General features: G+C 35.6%; 1 protein-coding gene across 2 annotated transcripts in view; it reads left to right on the top strand.

Moving 5' to 3' along the window:
• Positions 1 to 20,518, top strand: part of cntnap3 (contactin associated protein family member 3) — a 106,459-nt gene that overhangs the window by 57,445 nt on the left and 28,496 nt on the right. For both annotated transcript variants that reach the window (XM_016671518.1, XM_016671517.1), the window contains exons 12-17: positions 2,207 to 2,313; positions 3,351 to 3,470; positions 4,939 to 5,139; positions 5,881 to 6,043; positions 7,765 to 7,892; positions 9,251 to 9,421. In XM_016671518.1, the coding sequence (XP_016527004.1) occupies positions 2,207 to 2,313; positions 3,351 to 3,470; positions 4,939 to 5,139; positions 5,881 to 6,043; positions 7,765 to 7,892; positions 9,251 to 9,421 (890 nt within the window). The remainder of the gene's footprint in view (positions 1 to 2,206; positions 2,314 to 3,350; positions 3,471 to 4,938; positions 5,140 to 5,880; positions 6,044 to 7,764; positions 7,893 to 9,250; positions 9,422 to 20,518) is intronic.

Genomic DNA, 20,518 nt, shown 5'->3' with positions numbered 1-20,518 from the left:
GCATTTTAAATGTTTTAAGGTATTTTATTGTTGGATCTTTAAGTGAAATCTCATCAAAGATATGTTGCCCCCAGAGGCAGTGACTTTTCTCTGATCATTTATAATCCACAGCGTTCAGGCGACTGTGGTCACATGTTTATAGTCAACAAATAATTAGGTTATGCAACTTCTACTTTCTGAATTTTCTTTTATTTACCTCAGGATAATATTTTGCATTTACAGTAATTACCATGTGACAAAATGAAAGTATCATACTTTATGACTGCTCAGAATCTGGTCGAATCTCTGAGGTTAGAAGATGCAGAAATGCGAAGGAAAAGATGTGGAGGAAAGCTAATCGTTTTTCTGTTTTGGCTTTACACCAAACAGCGGCACGATTAATGAGACAATTGCACCAATTATAAACCCAATTTTAGAGCCTGAGAGGAAACAAGACAGTCACTAAAAACCCCAAACACACACACAGCCGCTCTCCACATAAACAACCACAGGATGTGAACATGGACTCAGACACTTGTATCCACAAATCCTCGGCAGATAGGGAGAGACTGCTTGAATGATTTTAATTAAATGTCCCTCAGCTTTTGCATCACAATTCATCAGACTACAGCTCCTCCACAGATCTGACTTTTCAGTTGGAACAAAGAAGGGGGGAAAAAAATCAGTTTTCCTGTAAAAACAGAAAAATATACAGTGTGTTCCCTCTGTGTTACCCTGATGATTTGATATGAGCCACCTGGGACAATTTCTGCAGGAATGTCCCAGCCAGCATGCCTAGGTGGGACCCATGTGGGGACAAGGAGGGCAGACTATATGGGTCCCATATGGGTTTGTCCGCGGGTTCCACGATGGCCCCACATGGGTTTGCCCATGTAGGGCCACAGCCCACATGGGCCCTGCATGGGCCCTAATTGGACAAAACCCATGTGGGCCACCACCATATAGGGCCCATGCAGGGCCCATGTGGGCTCTGGCCCTACATGGGCAAACCCATGTGGGGCCATCATGGAACCCGCGGACAAACCCATATGGGACCCATATAGTCTGCCCTCCTTTTCCCCACATGGGGCCCACCTAGGCATGCTGGCTGGGGTCAGGTGGAAAATGAACTCAGCAACACTGTTTCAGCATGGTACCTTTTATTCCTCAGCAGGTTATTACTGTATTTTCTACAGGGGGAGGGGTGAGGCAGGTTAGTGTTGCTGCAACCAGCAAAGAGTATTATTAGACAAACAGTCCATTAACAGCACAAATTGAATGCAATCCGGAGGGAGCTCTGCATCACCTCTGTACCCCACAACTCCACACATTTTGCTTTTTCTACCTTAACAAACACAGGTCTGTTCAAAACAAAAGAACAAAAAAGAGCATTTCTTCAGAAGCCTAACATAAAGGGATTCAGCACTACACAGAAAGCGGAATTTTTAAAAAACTGAATTGTACATTTTTTCAACTATTTTTATGCCAACTTAAATATTTTATGGTTACAGGAAAGACTTGTGTCTGAAGCGCACAAGTCTGCGGTGTAGTGAGTTAAATCATTAAGTTCAATAAGGAAAGTGATCAAAACAAAAGCCTGGTGCTGCTAATCAAACGTATCTGACTGTCTGATCATCATCAGTAGCAGAGTTTCCATTACAAACACTTTTTGGCCGTATTTTGCAAATTACGAAAAAAAAAAAATCGCAATAGCGGCGTTTTCTTTAAAATCACGTGACTGTTTCTTCTTGAGATTTTAACGGCAGCTTGCATCCGTTAATGTTGCACTACTGCCATCTCTTGGCTTTTGTGATTCATTGCCTTTCGTTGATTTCTCCTAATGAGACCAGCATTTTTCAGAAAGCGGAATATATTTCCTTTTCCTTCATTACTATGAAGCAACCACATATTCATATTTCAGTTCCTTATTAAAAGATATTTCCATATTCAATAATCGAATAAGTTTATTCACGCAATAAGTCATTAAAAACAAACAAAAACATCCTCCAATTACTTCCTGTCGTCTTCTTCTTCGTGGTTTTTTACCGGTGTCAACATCCGGTTGTTGATCACGTGAGGCAAAAAAAAAAGTGTTCCATCGCGGTTTTGAGAAATAAATCAATTTTGAGTGGGCAAACATCTGATAAATCCCACAGACTAATTACAGGCATCAGCAGACTAAAGAAATGTTAAAATCTTGAAGAATATTTCCGCATTTGTGTTTTAGGTGCTCTCCGAGTCGCTGTGAACATGGCGGCCTCTGCAGTCAGACCTGGACCGTCTTCCACTGTAACTGCTCCGACAGCGGCTACAGCGGCGCCACCTGCCACAGCTGTGAGTCAGAGAGATACGAGCATAGATAGGAAAAGTTTATTTTTAAGCTTACATGTGTTTTTAGGCTGACTTTATCTGACTTTTTTTTTTTTAATTCTCGGTTCCTTTTAATTATTCGCTTTCTGTTTTTACAAATCTGTTTTGGTTGTTGTTTGGCTAAAATAATGCATTCGCTTTGTATCATTTCTAAAATATTGCACTCTAAGTTTCAATAAGTTTAACTGTATAAATTTTGCACTACAAAAACAAAAATCTTAGTTTCTAGTGCAATTATCTTAGTACACTTGAAACAAGATAAATGTAAGTTTCAAGTAACCTTTCAGCAAGATGTAGGAGTTTAAGTGAATAATTCATTAATATTTACAAAACAGTTCTAGTTACATTGGCAGATTATTTCACTAATAAGAACAAATATTTGAAATAATCATTTAATATATTGATGAAAATGTGTACTTTTTCATCAATATTAATGAATTATTCAGCTAAACAAGCTCCTAAATCTTGCTGAAAAGCTATAAATTATTTTTTTTTTCAAGTGTACTAAGATGTTTGCACTAGAAATTAGACTAAAACTTCTTGGTAGGATTTTGTGTTTTTGCACTGCACAAAAAGTTTAAGTGATTGCCCATCATTTATGATTTCTTTCCGGTCACATATCTTCCTCGCTTTCCTACCAGTTTTTAATAACGCGTTGCACAACTTTAAATCAAATTGTAGTAGCTTCTGTAATTTCTTTAGATATTTTGACCCATTTTAAATAAACATCTTTTTAGGTCCCTGGGATGTGTCTGTCTGCATGTTTTTTTTAAAGAAGTCAGTTGGAGTTAAACAACTTGTTGCCTGCTGACAGTTAATCTTCAATGCAACAATTATCCGAAAGGAGGTTATTTGCAAACTCTACTCGGAGACATTTTTTGTCCAGTGTGTTTCCATGTGAAGCAGCAATCATGATCTTTTCCAGCAGTGTTTGGTCTTCATCCCTGTCTCTGCTGCTGTAGGCGACTTCCTGACGATGTTCTCATTATTTTTCCTCCCAGCTGTGTATGAGCAGTCCTGTGAAGCGTACAAACACAGCGGCAACACATCGGGATATTTTTACATCGACGTGGACGGCAGCGGACCCATCAAGCCACAGCTGGTCTACTGCAACATGACAGGTATCGCACACACATGCACGCACACACACATACACACACCGCAACTCTCTATTAAGGCATAACTTTGTTTTGAATGCTTGGAATTTGCATAATTGCAAATGATGATTCTTCACTCATCTCAGTCTGATTCACTTTATTTTCTACCTACCTGCCTGAAATGATTCCTCTCCCCTGGTGCACGATAATCTTTATTATGATAGCATTGATGTTTCTTGTGCTTTTTTTAAAATCTCCATTATAACATCATTCAGTCATCCACCCTACCAGCCTCTTACCTCCTTACATTATGATATAAACAGTGATAGGACACTTGTTTCATAACATACAGCAGTTTTGGTGAAACTCAAATTGTTGTAGCTTATATGTCTGCAGGGAATTGATCACAATCATGTATATTAACCTGACTGAGGGCAAAGACTCTTATGTTAGAGATAAAATCTGTCTCGTCTTTAACAGGTTTTATGCAAACAAAAATAAAACAAAACAAAAACGGAACATCTGGATTTATTTTACTCTTAAAAAGAAAGAGAAACATACAAAAAAAATGTGTGATTCTGTTCCAAACAAACAAAAGAAAAGAAGAACCACCCAGCCAGCATACATAAACAAGTGGGTTTATCCATATTTTCTATGATGATCCCACATGGAAAGAGTTTTGTGTTTTTCTGTTGTATTCCACACATTATAATTTACATCTATAGGTCAGTTCAGTTAGGTTTAATAATATGTTTGTTTTGTACAACGGCTCACAATCTTAAAGCACTTAGCAAGATATACAATAATCTAGAACCTAATTTAGTCCAGTAAATTTCAGCAGGTGTTTGATATTTCAGATCAAAGAGAAAGTTCAGCATGCGTGACCTTTCTTCTGCTGTAGATTCTTTTCTGACAGCAGCAGGTGTTTCCACTCATCTCTTATCTGCTTGTTTGGTTAATTTTAACAAGCTTACATAATGATTTGCTGATTCAGAAACACAAAATCTTACCAAGTATTTTGGTCATGTTTCTAGTGAAATAAGACTAAACTAACTTACAAGTAACTTTTCAGCTTTTTTTTTTAGGTCAGTAATTCTTTAATATTATTTAAAAGTATTTATTACAAGTGAAACAATTTCCCAGTAGAAAAGGATATTTTCTCATATTACAGATCAAAATAAATGGCACTTTTTCATCAACATTAAGGAATTATTAACTCAAAACAAGCTCCTATATCTTGCTGAAAAGTTATTTGTGAATTAATTTTGTCTTATGTCAAGTGTACAAGATATGTGAACTATAAACTAAACCAAAAATAGTAAGATGTTGTGTATTTGCAGTGTGGAGTGAATTGATCTGGTTAAAAGGATTAAAAAATAAGGTTGAAGCAGGATGTAAAGATGAATTTCACTGGATTATTTACACTCATTTGCTTTCTCTGTTGAAAAAATTAGGATGTAATAATTATATCAACATGTTTTTATGTTTACAGAGAGCGACACATGGATGATTATCCAGCACAACAACACTGAGCTGACCAGACTGCGACCGGCTTCTGGTGTGGACCAACAATCGCTCCACTTCAGCTACTCATCTGAAGAGGAGCAGCTTTTGGGCTCCATCAGCCAATCAGAGCACTGTGAACAGGAACTCTCCTACCACTGCAGGAAGTCCCGCCTTCTCAACACCCCAGGTAGAGATGCTCTTGTGTTTCTTTATTATTATTTCAAGGCAGAACATGTAAAAGTGGTAACCATGGAACCATGAAGATGGATAAAACTGGTTAATGTAGCTGGAATATCTCTCTATTGTTCACTTCAAGTAGGGAGACAGATGTACTTACAGAAGGAAAAAAACTAAGAATTTTCATCTGGAGTATTAAAGTTTTAGGTTTAATTAGATTACGGTTATTTTGCTCAAGAAGCAACATTTTTGTTTTGTGCAGTTAAGAAAAATATGTTATTCTGGAGGAAGTCCTTGGTCTACATTCTTTCAATACGCTTTTCTTTTAATTGAATCTTAATTTTCTGTCCTGTTTGTTGTGATACAGCTTGTTTACAAGTTTCAATTTCTGTTAGACTTGATATTAAAATCAAATTATTAGTGGGGAGTTTTAAGGCAAGTCTAGGTTATTTCAACAAGTCGATTTTCTTTAATGATACGAGTTATAATTAGTCAACAAAAGACCCCTATATATAATTTACATCTAAACTAAGAATAAGCTTCACCAGGTGTGTGATATTTGATTTCTATGTTGGTTAATTATAATTATGTGTAAAGTAACCTGAAGTCCACGTGGACATTTGGAGGAAACTCATCCACAATCACATTGATAAAGAGATTATTTCTGTTAAAGTTTTCATGTAGCCGTTGTGTGTGTGTGTGTGTGTGTGTGTGTGTGTGTGTGTGTGTGTGTGTGTGGTGTGTGTTTCAGAGGGGTCTCCGTTCAGCTGGTGGCTCGGCGGCCGCGTCCCCGGCCGTGAGCAGACTTACTGGGGAGGAGCTCATCCAGGCAGCCAGCAGTGTGGCTGCGGCCTGCAGGGCGACTGCCTGGATCCACAACACTACTGCAACTGTGACGCAGACAGATTGGAGTGGTACTGACTGTTATAGACATGTACAGTCGTCTGTCATGTGGTTTTCCAATCATATTTGGACATCCATCCTTCCAGCCATCTATCTACACCAGCTTATCCTTGCAAGGTTGTAGGGGAGTTAATGGTGCCTATCTCCAGCAGCCATCATTCGAGAGGCGGGGAACATCCTGGACAGATCGCCAGTACATCACAGAGCAACACAAAGACACACAGGACAAAAACACACGCACGCACACAGGCACGCACGCACGCACGCACGCACACACACACACACACACACACACACTCTTATGTAAAGATAATTTATTATAGTCTATTAACTTGAGAACCCATGCAAGCAGAGGGAGAAAAATAATCTGCAAGTGAAACTTCTTCTGTGTCTTGCTGAAAAGTTACTTATTAGTTAGTTTAGTCTTAATTTAAGTTTTCTAAGGTATTTGCATTATAAACTAGACAGAAACTACTTGGTAAGATTTTGTTTTTGTAGTGCAAAAGCAAAGTCTTTGTGTTTTAAATATAAACTTGCAAAACGAGGTTAAAGGCCAGATCCGTATCCTTCTGAGATACTGTGGAGTGACTTGAAAAGCTCTGCTGTATCAGCATCATTGATCTTTCAACTAGTAATAAACAATATGGATACTATTTTGTTATATTCTTCACCCAACTGCTGATACAGACTAAAAGCAGCAGTTTTTTCTGACCCCATCTGCCTTGCAGTGCAGCTTGCCACACAGAAATGATTAACGATCAGCGAAGAAAACATGTCAAAATCAGAATGAAGTTATACGAACGCTCAGCCGAAATCTACACGCAGAAAATAAACGAGCCTCTCGCCACGTCTGAACCTTTCACCTCGCTCCGCTTCACACGAGTGACTGGCAACGCACCATTTGCAACTTCAGTAGTTTAGCAAACACCAAATCATCTGGAATAAACTGACAAGGCAAAAACAAAAAAGCTGCTTTAACCTTTGATCATGTTGTAAGTACAGAGCAACACCCACCTGCAAATCCTGACTTCCATTATAATGTTTTGTCACAGAAAAGAGCTACTACTGCTGCGCCTCCATATTTTATCAGGCATAAAACATTCTGTGCATCTCTGCTTTCAATCCTGGTTGTTGATTTTTGTTATCCTGAATTTTTACTCTGCAAAAATGATAGCAATTACAAAGATGAAGATGGGAGTAAAAGTTAATTTTGAAACAACACTGCAAAAATACAAAAGTATTTTTGTTTCTAGTGCAAATATCTTGGTACACATGAAGCTAACTTAAAAGTAACTTTTCAACAAGAAGTATAAGCTGGTTGTAAGTCAATAATTCTTGAATACGGTTAAAAAAAAAGTTCTAGCTTCATTTGTATATTTTATTTATGACAAAAACACAATTTTCCTGTTTTAAGTGAATAAAATCTACAAGTGGAATTAGTATTGTTTGTAACCATATTCAAAAATTGTTGACTTAAACAGCTCATCTTTCTGAAAACTTACAAGTTATGTCTTATTCCAAGAGTACTAAAATATTCATACTAGAAACTAGACAAAAATTCATGATGAAATTTTGTATTTTTGCAATGAAGTGATGCATCTAGATTCTGTCTCATATGATGTTGTAGCTAAATGTGTTGTATATCCATGTGAATCTGCAAGCTATCAATCCAGGAGCAGTTTTGCCATTTTTTCTGCTTATTTTTCCTCTTTTTTATGTTTTTGTTTTCCAGGACTGAGGACTCAGGCCTGGTCACCCATAAGGAAAGCCTCCCAGTCAGATCTCTGGTAGTGGGTGACCTCCAGAGGCCGGGGTCAGAGGCAGCATACAGGGTGGGACCACTCCGTTGCTATGGAGACAGTAAGTTTATCTAAATCAGTGCTTCCTAAACCTTTTAACTTTAAACCTCTCTAACTTATTTATCTTAAACATAGTTTTTAGCAAGGGTCTTAAAAATCTGATTTCTATATAAGAAATCAGATTTCTTATATAGAAATGGACTGGCTGTCCATTTAACTGGACAGCCAGTTAAATGTAAATTGTTTTTCTTATTATTTATTCGCAACTATAGCCAAAAGCAAAGGCATTTATGCCTATAATTGTTTGTTTCCTTAAACCGATTTAATTTTTGAGTTTTCTAATTTCTTACAGTAACATAAGAGCTGTATTTTACATCTACAAGTGCTTAAATGAGATCTATTATGCTTCCTCAAACAGGTTAGGATAGGACTATGGTCTATACAAAACATGTGTATTATATTTGTTGCACAAAATCATTTTTAATCAGATTTTAGTCTGGTCTGTCCTTCCTATTTTGATTTTTTTTTTTTTTTTTTAGTTTTTTTTTTTAGAATGAGCAGTTTTAGCAGTTCACTTCAAATCCAAATAAGTTGCTGCCGGCCACACTCTCCAAATCAACGTTTACACTCTCACATGAAAATAGCTGCAAAGATATGTCCAGTCATACAATTGTACATCTTTGAAAAGCAGAAGTAGAGCCTCCTATACAAAAAAGAATGCAGCAAGTGATTTCTGGATGATAAGTCAACAACAAAATATTTGCCTTTTCCAGCAGCCATTGTACAGCAGTAAAACCAGCTGTAAAAGGTCTGAGCTTTGCTGGGGTTGCTAAGTAACGGTGCAGTCTGACTCAACAATCAGGAAGTTTTTGAATCGACTCTTTTTCCAGACACCAAAAAATATTAAATTACTGCCAAAAAGCAACTGGGTGGTTTTGAGACCCAAACAGAAACAAAACCCTGCAAAAATAAATAAAAACAAAATCTTGAATTTTCACTTCTTTCCTTGTTTCTTGAGGAGGTTTCACTTCACATGCAAAAAGAACTGAAGAAGCCTTTTGCATGCGAGGTGAAACATCGTAAACAGCCCAATTAATCCAGTTGCCCCTATATAAACACTTTATACATAACAGGAATTCATTCCCCATGCAATACATCTTTGACAAATATATCTAAAAATTAGACAAACAGCCGAAATGGTAATGAAAAATTTTAAATCTAAAAGTTTTAGATTTATTACATGCTGAGTAAGATTGCATGGATTTCATTTACTGTTTTGTAATTTAAGCCACATTTTCCCTAAACAATCAGAATTATAAAACACTCTCAGCCCTGTTTGCCTTCCTGTTTTGTTTTTTTTTTGGTTTTATTCTGAAGATCTTGACAGTGAATTTATTTGTTTTTCCCACTTTCTCGCAGAGAACTTCTGGAACGCTGCGTTTTTTGACAAGGAGACGTCATACCTCCACTTCCCCACCTTCCACGGTGAGCTGAGCGCAGACATCTCCTTCCTTTTTAAGACCACTGCTTCCTCTGGAGTATTCCTGGAAAACCTTGGCATTAAGGACTTCATCCGGATCGAACTAAGCAGTGAGTAGAAGCTGGAATAAAACACTGAATATCAGACGAATGCAGGAGGGAATTAGTTATATTTCTTTGTGTTTATAATGAGTCTGAACTTTGATGTTTGTACTTTTAAAATGTCAGGAAAATTTTGTTTTTTTTTATTCTTCAGAGAAGAATAAAATGTTTTGTTTATGTGTTTAATGTTTGTTGTCATCCAAAATGTATTCTGACAGCCCAAGCAGAAAATTGGGGATTATTAAAACCATTAAAACAAAGCTAATAATTACCGTAGCCCATGTTTTTAATTTTAGAGATGTTCCATGATGTTCCCCCCTCTGACCCTCCATTAAATATTTTCCCTTGAGTAATGTGCAACAGATTATTTACATCACGACTGTGGGAAACTTGTGTAGTTTATGGGTGATTGCACCTGATGTCAGATGTTTTATCTAATTTAGATACGTTTTTTGTTTTGTTTTTAGAAGCCATTATGCACAGTGATTCATTTAGATCGACTGAAAACTGGTCCAAATCAATCAATTATGTAATTTAGATTTGTTAAATCAAATTAATTACAGATCCCAGACTTTCTAACCCAGTATGATTGTGTTATGTAATTCTAATTTGGACAAATTAGTCAGGCAGAATGAAATTAAAGGATTAGTTTGAATCTTTACCAGAATGAAGTCCCTTATGAGCAAATTCAGGATGATGGACAACAATGGAAAGAGCGATGGTAAAAAAAAGAAAAGAAAAGAAGAAACTAGCTCCCAAATCAACTCTTTTTGCTGACAGTCTATCTAAATAGGTTATTTAGGCTTCTATCTTTAAGTTTTTGTGCAAATTTTGACATTTTCATGTAAATTTGTCCCACGTTGTTTTGCTTGAAACCATCTCAGTGTTTTTCTCTCATGTCAAATATTGCCTAAGCAGTTTAATTCAATTCGCCTGTTTAAGACTGTACAGCTTTACGTCACGCGGCACATTACGTACAGCCTGATTTTTCTGAGATAAACTTCTAAAACTGGACTTAAAGCTGGAAGTTTTTCCACTCATTTAAAGCCAGGCACCTTAGCAAAACAACGACCAATCAGTGAGCAATTTCTGCATGAAATGCTACAACTACAGGCTGAACCTTGAAGTCAAAACTCCAAAGTTATACATTACAGCTTTTTTAATCTTAGATGACAGTTGTGTATCATTTAGCACCATGTTGGAATTGGTAAGTAAAAGCATTTAAGAGTCACATCCTTGGAAATCCTTGGATTTCCAAGGATTCATTTCAAATTTCTGGGATGGAGTCAGTTTTGGTGTCTTATCCACTAAAGAAACATTATTTTATGAATGTAAATTACAGTATACTAAAGATATACAATCATATTTAATAAATTAGAATATGTACTCAGATGAGTTTTGTTTGTAGGCATTGAACCTACTTTTAATTAAGTGCAAAATTCTGTATTGAAATGTGTTTTATTTTAATGTGTTTATTTTTAATTTTAAATGTTGTTTTTATTAGCTGTAAGCAGAAAATTATCAAAATTAACAGAAGTAAAGGCTTGAAAATATCAATCTGTTAATTAATCTGTATAATATGCTTCACTTAGTGAACTGAGTTGGTGAAATGAATGAACTTTTCAGGAAGTATTTATAATTTGAATATGACTGTAAAATATGTCCCTCGGCCAGGAGCTTCATGTTGTTCCATAAAAACTGAACTATGACGTCATAATTTTCAAATACTTGATTCTTATATATATTGATAAAAATCCCAAAATGTTTTTATAACTCACATAAGCTGACAAGATTGAGCCTATGAGTTTTATCTGAAGTACAATGTTTGCAAAATGTGTATTTATTAAAATTAAAAGAAAGAAAGAAAGAAAGAAAAATCTTGGAGTCCATATATAAATTTAGAAACTCCTTCAAAAAAAAAATGTTTTACACTCCGAAAAACAGTAACTAGTCTGCTTTAAGAGGAGGTGCAGGAAGATACAAAACATAATTTAGTAAATCAAACTTTTCTTTTTTGTAGCTGTAAACTCACCCAGCTCACCTAATCTCATAAACTGATTTTTTTTGCGTTTCTTATAATTAAATTGTCACATTGCATCACAGCACACTTATACTCATTTAAAACGAGGAGCGAGAGGTAGTGCATCTATCTGTTTGCTTTCTGTCCTTTTGCTGCTGAATACAGAAATGTCCTCACTGAGGGACAAATAAATAAAGGATTATTATATTTTCTGTCAATACTACACAGGATGGTGATTAATCATGATGGGAACACACCATTATTTCAATTATAATGGAAGCTTAATATCCAGAAAGAGACAAAAATCCATAAATAATTAGATGAACTGAAACAAATCAAAAACCAGTTGCTGGAGCAGAACAATAAAACAACAGGAATTAAGAATAAATGACTGGACCAGAGAAATAAATACTTCAGAAAGGTGGTACTGAACAGGACATGGAGTAACTGGATCAACCAGCAAAGAAGAATGAAAACCAGTGAGCTTCTTTACTGAGGGGAGAGTGGAGAGTAGCTGCATTTCCACTAAAAATGTGTCAAGTTTCTGCATCACACAAAATCCAAAAAAATATCCAAAAATATCCTGTTTTTGTTCAGATAGCAACACATTTTTCTCCTTATATAGGGACGAACAAATATAAAGAGTTAAACATATTAATACATCGCTTATGTAAGCTGTAGCTTTGCAGATATTTTCCATATCTGGCCTTCACTAGCCTGTAGCGTTGCCTCTCTAGAAGAGGTTCAGGGATTCTTCACCTTTTTTGCTCACTTTCAGAGTCTGGCTCTGGGTAGAAATATTCTCCTGAGGCCTTGAGATCTAATGAGATCTAATGCGCTCTCGGACTCTACAATGTGTGGCCCCTCTGCTGGAGATGAGCAGCAGCCCCCCACGACCCTGCAAGGATGAGTGGGCATGACAATGGATGGCTGGATCAGACGATGCTATGAAGCTGTTTATCAACTCAGTAAATCAATCCAGGATTACTGACTCACAAAGAGAGAAACGAAAATCTCGTCAAAAAAGAGAAATAATAATAAAAAAAAAAAAAAAAAAATGAAAAAAAAAACCCTCAACACCAAAGACAAATTATTTAATCAATCAAACATTTTGTCATTATTAATGTTGCCATCTGTGCATGGTGTTGCATCATTTTTGGTCCACTAAGATAAAAATGATCCAGTCTAAAAGGCGGAGCGCTCATTAAATATCCTGATTGAAATATGTTCTGGTCAATTTGTGACATTAAACAGCATTTTCTTAGAGTTACACAAGCGATCTGAGAATAAAAGGTAAATGTACAGACAGCATGTAGCAGTTTGAAGTAGTTTCAGTTTTAGTTATGCAAGGATCAATATTGCTAAGATTTCTCTCACAAAGGTTTTCTGAAGACATAAGATGTAACGATGTGACTCAGTGAGATGGAAAAAAAGTAGCGGAGGATGGAGCGCGGTTGTGCATTGAAGCATTTTTCATTTTTTCTTTACGTTTTTCATTGATTGGTTGAAGAATGAAAATAGGCAGTACTTTCTTTGTTTTTATCTCTTATCTGGAAACCTAACCTGCTCCAAAGCAACATGAGTTACCATGGTGACAGATTCAGGTAAGAAGTCCATCCTGTCGTTACAGTTTACACTTAAGAGTAGAGACTGACTACAGCTGGGAGAGAAACCAGAAGGCTGAGACAACTGAATAAAACTCTGAAGTTCTAATTGAAGATGCCCAAACAACTCTTAAATCATTTGTTTGGGAGCATTTTGTGTTTCCAGTAGGAACAATAACTTTAGATTGATTTTTATAAAGGGGACAATACATATTAATCAACATGAATACGTTCTGAAAATATGCCAGAGCCAAATTTAACCTCTAATCACCTGGCAGGTTGATGGAGGAGACTAAAAAGATTTTAATTAAAATGCAAAACAAAATACATGACTTTTGATTTATGACAGACTTCAATGCATAGCTAAAAGTAGTACAATTTACAGTAAACCTTTCTAATTAAAACTGTAAAAAAGAAGAATAAAATAAAAATTATTCAAAACACAAGTACCATTTTGATTATTTACTAACTGTAAATTTTTTAAGTATTTTAGCAGTGGTGGAACCGAACTGTGAAGAAATTTATTTATAAGTTTAACATCTGAATAAATATCATGCTTTACTCATCTGAAAAAGTCAAGCTCATGTAATATTTCACAAATTAGATTTTATTTTAATCCAAAGTCTGACAGACCAAACATGAAAAATAGCATTGCAAGTTGTTCAGGTGTCGAAGGAGGCAGAAAGAGTCGCTATGACGACCGTTGGCTGCAGGTATGCTATCATTAGCAGCTGCGAAATGGTAAATGTTGTATTGCAGACCATGCTTAGTCAAAACAATATACAAAGATGTGAAGACATACAAGGAATTTGGAAAAAGAAAGATTTCAGTTTGAGTTCGTGTCAGAAATAAGTAAAAAACGCAGGATGAATAACTTTTGGCAGCCTAAATTTGATCTTTGAAGTTTTTTTTAAAGTAATTTTAAAATCTCATCCCATCTTGTTCTTGTGAGTTTAATAATAAGCTACATAAATTTTTTATGTAGCTGTTTTTTGTTTTTTTTTTGGGTGGGGGGTGGGGGGGGGTTGCTTGGGTTAGATTTTGCAGATGTTTTTGTTTCACTTTGGAGGAAGTCGTTGACTTTAAAGGACAAACAGAAGAAGAAGAAAAATCCAGCTGAGGGAAACCAACTCCCTAACATCCCTCTCAGGGGAAATCATTGTCTGTCTGGCTGTTCCACCTCTGTATACCAACCCCTCCCTCTTCATCACCAGCAGATTGCTCCGTAACATTGTAGCTGGGGCCAAGGAACAAATTTCTAAATGAAGTTACCGCTGGATGCCGGGGTATTTTTTTCATCTTGTTCTGCGCTCCCAAAGCAATACATCCCCAACTTCCAGCAGCAAAACATGAGGGATGGCGCTCCGCTTCCTCTGCACTCTCTTAAATCTTCTCCCTTTTGATAGGGGAAACAAATAGAGTGCAGCAGACACCCTGGAGGAAGTAAATAAAGACTTGTAGCCGAGCGGAGCTGTCCGTGGTGCTGGAACTGGGCAGGATGGCTGGGGAGCTGGCCGTGGTCCTGAAATCTGACTGCAGAGGAAAACTCAGCAGCACAGATTAGATTCAGCTTCTGCTTTAAGTCTAATGGATGAAAAATGCAATTTTTCACATTATGAACACTTAAATTATACTTTAAGTATTCAAATAAGATTAGATTGAGATTTAGACAGCATAATCTTTCTTCTGCACTTTTTAAAAATCATTATTGCCAGTCCACTTTCCTATTCTCACTTCTATTTAACTGAGTTTCTTCGTCTTATTTTAATGGACATACAACGGGTTAAATGAGTCTTGAATACGTCACAATTCTCATAGTAAACGTTTATCTAAACTACACAGTAAAAAAAAAACAGCATTAATTTGGTTTAATTAGCCTGTCATGAAGAATAAATGTAACTGTTCATTTTTCTGTCATATTTTCCTATTTTCATAAATGTCAGAGTTCCAAACTAAATATTTAATTCACAAGACAAATATTTATGTTACAAACTAAAGATTTAACTTTCAAATTTAATATTTAGTTAGGAAGCTAAACGTTTACTTTGAAAATTCAACATTTACTTCCCAAGTACATATTTAATTTGGAACTCAATATTTAGTTTTCAAAATATTTAACTCAGAGTTAAACATTTAGTTTGAAACTAAATATTTAGCTTCCAAACTAAATATTTATTTTTAAAATAAATATTTATTTATATTGAAGTAGTTTTAGTTTAAACTACTTCAAATTATATATTTGTATGTATCAAATTATATATTTGTATGTTTGTTAAAACTAAATATTTACAAACTACAAAATAATTATTGAGTCCTAATCTTTCATTTTGAAGTAAATGTTTAGTTTTCAAAATAAACTTAGTTCCAACTTAAACATTTAGTTAGGAAATAAATATTTAGTTTGAAAGCTAAATATTGTGTTCTAAACTAAATATCTGACTTTTTAATTAAATATTTAGTTTGGATTAATAAAAATAGGAATAATAAGGTGAAAATATGACTTTGAGAAATGAACACTCAGACTAATAAACCAATTTATTGTTGTTTTTTACTACTGTACAAATGGCTGCCATACTAAAGATGCTGTTGATATGAAATTTTCACCAGGTGTTGATAACAACCCAATTAATTGACACAAGTAAAGAAACCAAAACAAATAAGTTCAGAAATTAAGTCATGCATATTAATGTGAAATGCCACAGGGAAAAAGTTTAAAAGCTGGTTTCGTTTTCACTACCTGCTCATTTTTCTTCCTTTATCCCAACAGATCTGCTAAACTTGGCAGTATATGGCAAATATTACGGCAGGCTGGAAAAATGAGACGTGTTTTTTTATTTATTTATTTTTTATGTAATCAGCTCATGGCCCCAAATTGGTCTTCTTTTGTTTGCTATCCTTTGAGGACTGTTCCCACTCTGCTTAGTGAGATGCCATGTTGGCTTTATTGTTGTTTTGTTGTGATAGAGTAATTAAATTTCATTCCAGAGAGGCCAACGCTGTCCCTGTCTGCTTGTTTGTCTTTCTACACTGGATGTTGCAGCTCCTGTCTCAATTCCCCGTTCATTGCATTGGCTCATTTCAGACCTGCACAGGGAACCATATGGAAACATGAGTGAGGCTTGATTCCAACTGTATTTGGAAAGAACCATCTGCCTCTTTTAGCAGAATCATGGAGATTTAACCCAGAAGTCCAATTGTCATTAACTGAGATTGATGTTTGCTGTTTGAATAAACAAAAGGCTGATTGTTCTTTAGAGTAAGACATGAAGCTGACATGTCAAATGTTTGACTTCTCATCATGATTACTTTGATTATGTTCAACTTCTTCAAGCAGTAAGACGTTCTGTAGAACCAAATAACAGATTCTGTCTGATATTTCTGTCCGTTTTTTTCTTTATCAAGCGTCTGCTCGGGTGGTTTTCTCCTTCGACGTTGGTAACGGCCCACTGGAAGTTCAAGTCGAGTCGACGGTCCCGTTGAATGACAACCGATGGCATCGAGTCCGAGCCGAGCGAAACATCAAGGAGGCGTCGCTTCGACTGGACAACCTGCCTGTGGCGACGCAGGAGGCGCCGGCTGACGGACACGTCCACCTGCAGCTCAACAGCCAGCTGTTCATTGGTGAGGAGCGTTGATTCTATTAATTTACAGGCAAATGTCTTTTGTCCTCTCAGGCTTCCTGCATACTGAGATGTTTTCCTATTCAGTTTGATTTAAGTCTATTTTATTTAACAGGATTTTTAGTTACGGGAAAAACTCAATGGTTTTCTTTATTCACTACTTTTGAAATTATCTTTAATTTGGCCTATATGCTTTAATGTAATCATTGATCAGGGTTGTTCAAAGTGCAGCCCTGAGGCCATTCCTGACCCTCCGAAGGATTTTGTTTGACCCCTGACCTCATAGGTGGTTGATGCAAATGGACACTTTTACATCTTAGAGAGCAAGATGTTTTACAGGCAAACAAAAAAAATATGAGGTAAATTTACATCTAATAACTTTTTTCCATTCATCTTAGGTTTGGAGTAACTCGAACCACAAACATTGACCTACTTTCACTCAAATGTAACGCATTCAGCCCAAAAGTCAGGAACTGCGGGTCTGTCTTATGATAACCCAATTGTGCAAAACAATTTTTTATGTTTTGTATCTACAATGATTACAAATTTTACATTATTAGTGAGTATATGATAATTTTATTTATTAGAGACAAAGGAAGGCAAAAAAAAAAAATATATATAATACACATCTCACTGTACACACATACTAATCAATGCACTCAATACAATACTGATGAAACATTGCACAAAAAGAAAAATTACAAAATTACAATCCAGCAGTTTCAGCCCTTTTTTTCTACAAAGAAAAGAAAAATTGAACAATAAAACTAAAAAAAAGAAGAAAAAAAAACAAACAGAACCCCCTTTCCCATAGTACATGATAAAATTTTAAGGAAAATAAAGAAAAAGCACAATTATCATGACAGGGTTACTTTCTTCTCTGTTTTTATGTTCCCTTTTAAATTGTCTTCTGTTAAACTTTTTGTGTGGTGTCTGTGTGCCTTCATTAGTGGACAAAGATTACCGTAAAAAACGGATGTTAGATTTTACCAGTTGAAGAAACGGAAGAAAAGTCATTTTAAAATTTTGTTTTAAAAAATTGATCTGCATAAAGATTTAAATTCCATCAGAAAAGAATTATAATTTTTATTGCTCTTTTACTAATTTGGTCCTCATATTTTTGGTCAAAAACTACGAGAACAATTTACCACCTTGTCATGCAGCTGCGACATCACTCACTACTGTTGATTTTTATTTACCAAAGCCTATAAGTTTTTAAACTTATTTTTAAAGGTTTCTCAAAGCAAGACATTAAGATGAAAAATCTGACTTTTATTGAGCCAACAATATCAAGCCAAAAAGAGAAGTTTCTGAAAGGATTATAAATGTTTCTTGGGGAGTTGAATCATTTTGTTTGACGGTGCTGTTTAAGCCTGTTAATATTACAGAGCTTTTCTGTGGTTTGGCTTGCAGCAGAAGCTGTTCGCAGTGAATAGGAAAGTGCTGAGGTGAAGCTTTCTGATTGCTAAATGACATCCAGATTCATTAGCTGTGCAAGCAGATCAGCAGTAAAACCTACCGCCTGGAAACCGCATCAGGATGTAAACAAATCGGAGCCTGCGTGTTGTTTACAGTATTTTTATGGTTATGTAAATTCCATACAAAGACGCTGAGATGCTGCATGGTTTACGAGGACTGCAGGTTATCTCAGTTCATTTCACTTTCTGCATGAGCTCCCCAATCCTGCTGATAGATTTGGAGCGAAATGTAATGAAAATCCATCATTCATTATCAGTTTTAATCAATCAGTAATATTTTGGGCATCACTTCTTATCAGTGAATCCGAACTTGAAGCAAAAGGACCAAACAGTGAAATTGGACAAGCGAGCAGCAGTGAAATTATGGAGGAATATTAAAGTATTTATAGGACATTCTGCAGGTTGCCATCAGCAGCCTAAAAAACGACAATTTAACGACTTCATCAGATCTGCTTTGAGAGAAAATTTGTCTGGATATCAAGTTGATTGAGATGTTTTTTGGGGTTTTATTGCAGCATTTAGAGCTCAGTGTTTACATATTTATAACCCATATTAATGCTCAACCAGGCGTGAATTGTATGCATTCACATTCATGAGCCATAATTCTGCCTTTAGCGGGTTTAGAGCAGCTTGTATTCCTGTAGAACATTTTAATGGACACAGAGACGTTTAGGCCTGCATGGTGAAATGTTAACTTCTCTTTTCAACCTCCAGTAAACCTTTCTAATAAATATTTAGTGCTGCACGATTTCCTCAGACTAGAAATAAAAGAGCAAAATCTGGATCTGCAACATTACTCTGACTTTGGTTTGATTGTTGAACCTTGTTTCGATTAAAACACTATCATTTTTGGTTTAAAATATCAAAAATACAGTTTTAAAATTTGACAGTTTTGCTGTTATTGCACACTACTAGATGCTATTGTAGGTAAGCTATATGAATGTCAGCTTTCATATTAAATTTTTTTAAGCTTTACTTTACTTTTGTAACAAATGAAAAATAAAAATGTATATAAATGAGTTTTCATGTGATATGTTGCATTATTTGATTTTGTATTTCTTTATTATTTGTAAGCTTTATACAGCAAAAGTAATATGTTTATTAGTAGTAGTAAGTGACTTGACATCCTTAATGGTAAATGTCTAATCTAATCTTTAAATGTCTTTTTATCTCATCTTTGTTTTAGCAGGAAGAAAACATCCAAATAAATGTTTTATTCACACATTTAAACAAACTTTTAGTCAAACTTGTGCTGATTAAAACTTATGCTCTCATGTGATAATTTGTTAAATGTGCTGCTTCTACTTATCGTATCCAGCTGTAATTATGTCTGGCTGCATGTATGAGGTAAAAATGTATCTTCTGCTTTTCTCTTCAGCCTGTTTTTTGGTAAAGCCTGTTTGTTTCCAAGCACCTGCTGTTTTTGGCTAAAATTAATTTTAACTTTTATAAGCTGCTTCTTTTTCTGACTGAAACTGTGATGTTTATGTTTTGGAGCTGCCAAGTCTCAGTCCAGACCTCAGTAACTCTGAGCTAACCTAAAAAAAATAATAATTAAAATTCTTGTGGAAACAATCAAACAGCTTCCCAGGAAATACAGTTTAAGAAGTTTCTTTGCTGTAGTGCTGTTAAAGACCTTTCTGTTAAATAATTTTCAAATAAAAACTCAGTGTTTGTTGATAATCATCATAAATCCAGGTTCATGTGGGGTATGAATAGTTTAGGTCTTAACCTTTTGCTACTTGATTATTTTTGTCATTATCTGAAGTTGACAACATTTCAAACATTTTAAGCAGCATTTACATTTAAAACTTAAAGCAAGTCTTATGAAACTTTTATTCTAAAACTGTGCTTAATGTTTTTAACGAAACAAGTTACTTTAACCCTCACCAAGTAGATTTGGCTCAACAATCTGTTCGCTGTTGTGGATATTTTGTCGCTTTAGTGACTCATGTTTTGCTCTGAGCAAAACATGAGTTTTTTTCCCCTCCATTGATTTCCACTCAGTTCATTCCTCAGTTTTATACTTTCTAAATCTGCAGGTGGAGGTTGTTTGCTTTTGAAGGGTAACTGTTGATACTTTGGCCTTTGTTTTGCTTACTCTTTCTTTTTTCTTTTCAGTTTCACTCCAGTTTTGTGCTCCAGAGCAGGTGGATGGGTGCACTTTCCCATCATAAACTCATGGACAGTAACTGAGCTTCTCTTCTTGGATCATAAATTGTTCACCTGTGAAATTCTCACACATCCTTCTCTCATCAGAGTTGGACTTATGTACATGTTACTGTGATTTTTATACCTGTTCAGGGTTTCCTCCAGAAAACTTGCTAAGCCCAGTGGTGGGGGCGTCGAGGCGGTCCACCGGCGGTCTATCGTGTTTTTGTATT

Source organism: Poecilia formosa, unplaced genomic scaffold (assembly GCF_000485575.1).
Source record: "Poecilia formosa unplaced genomic scaffold, Poecilia_formosa-5.1.2 Scaffold45, whole genome shotgun sequence".
In the NCBI taxonomy this organism is placed as follows: Eukaryota; Metazoa; Chordata; class Actinopteri; order Cyprinodontiformes; family Poeciliidae; genus Poecilia; species Poecilia formosa.
Note: the sequence above shows the minus strand (reverse complement) of the source record. Positions and strands in the feature narration are given on the sequence as shown.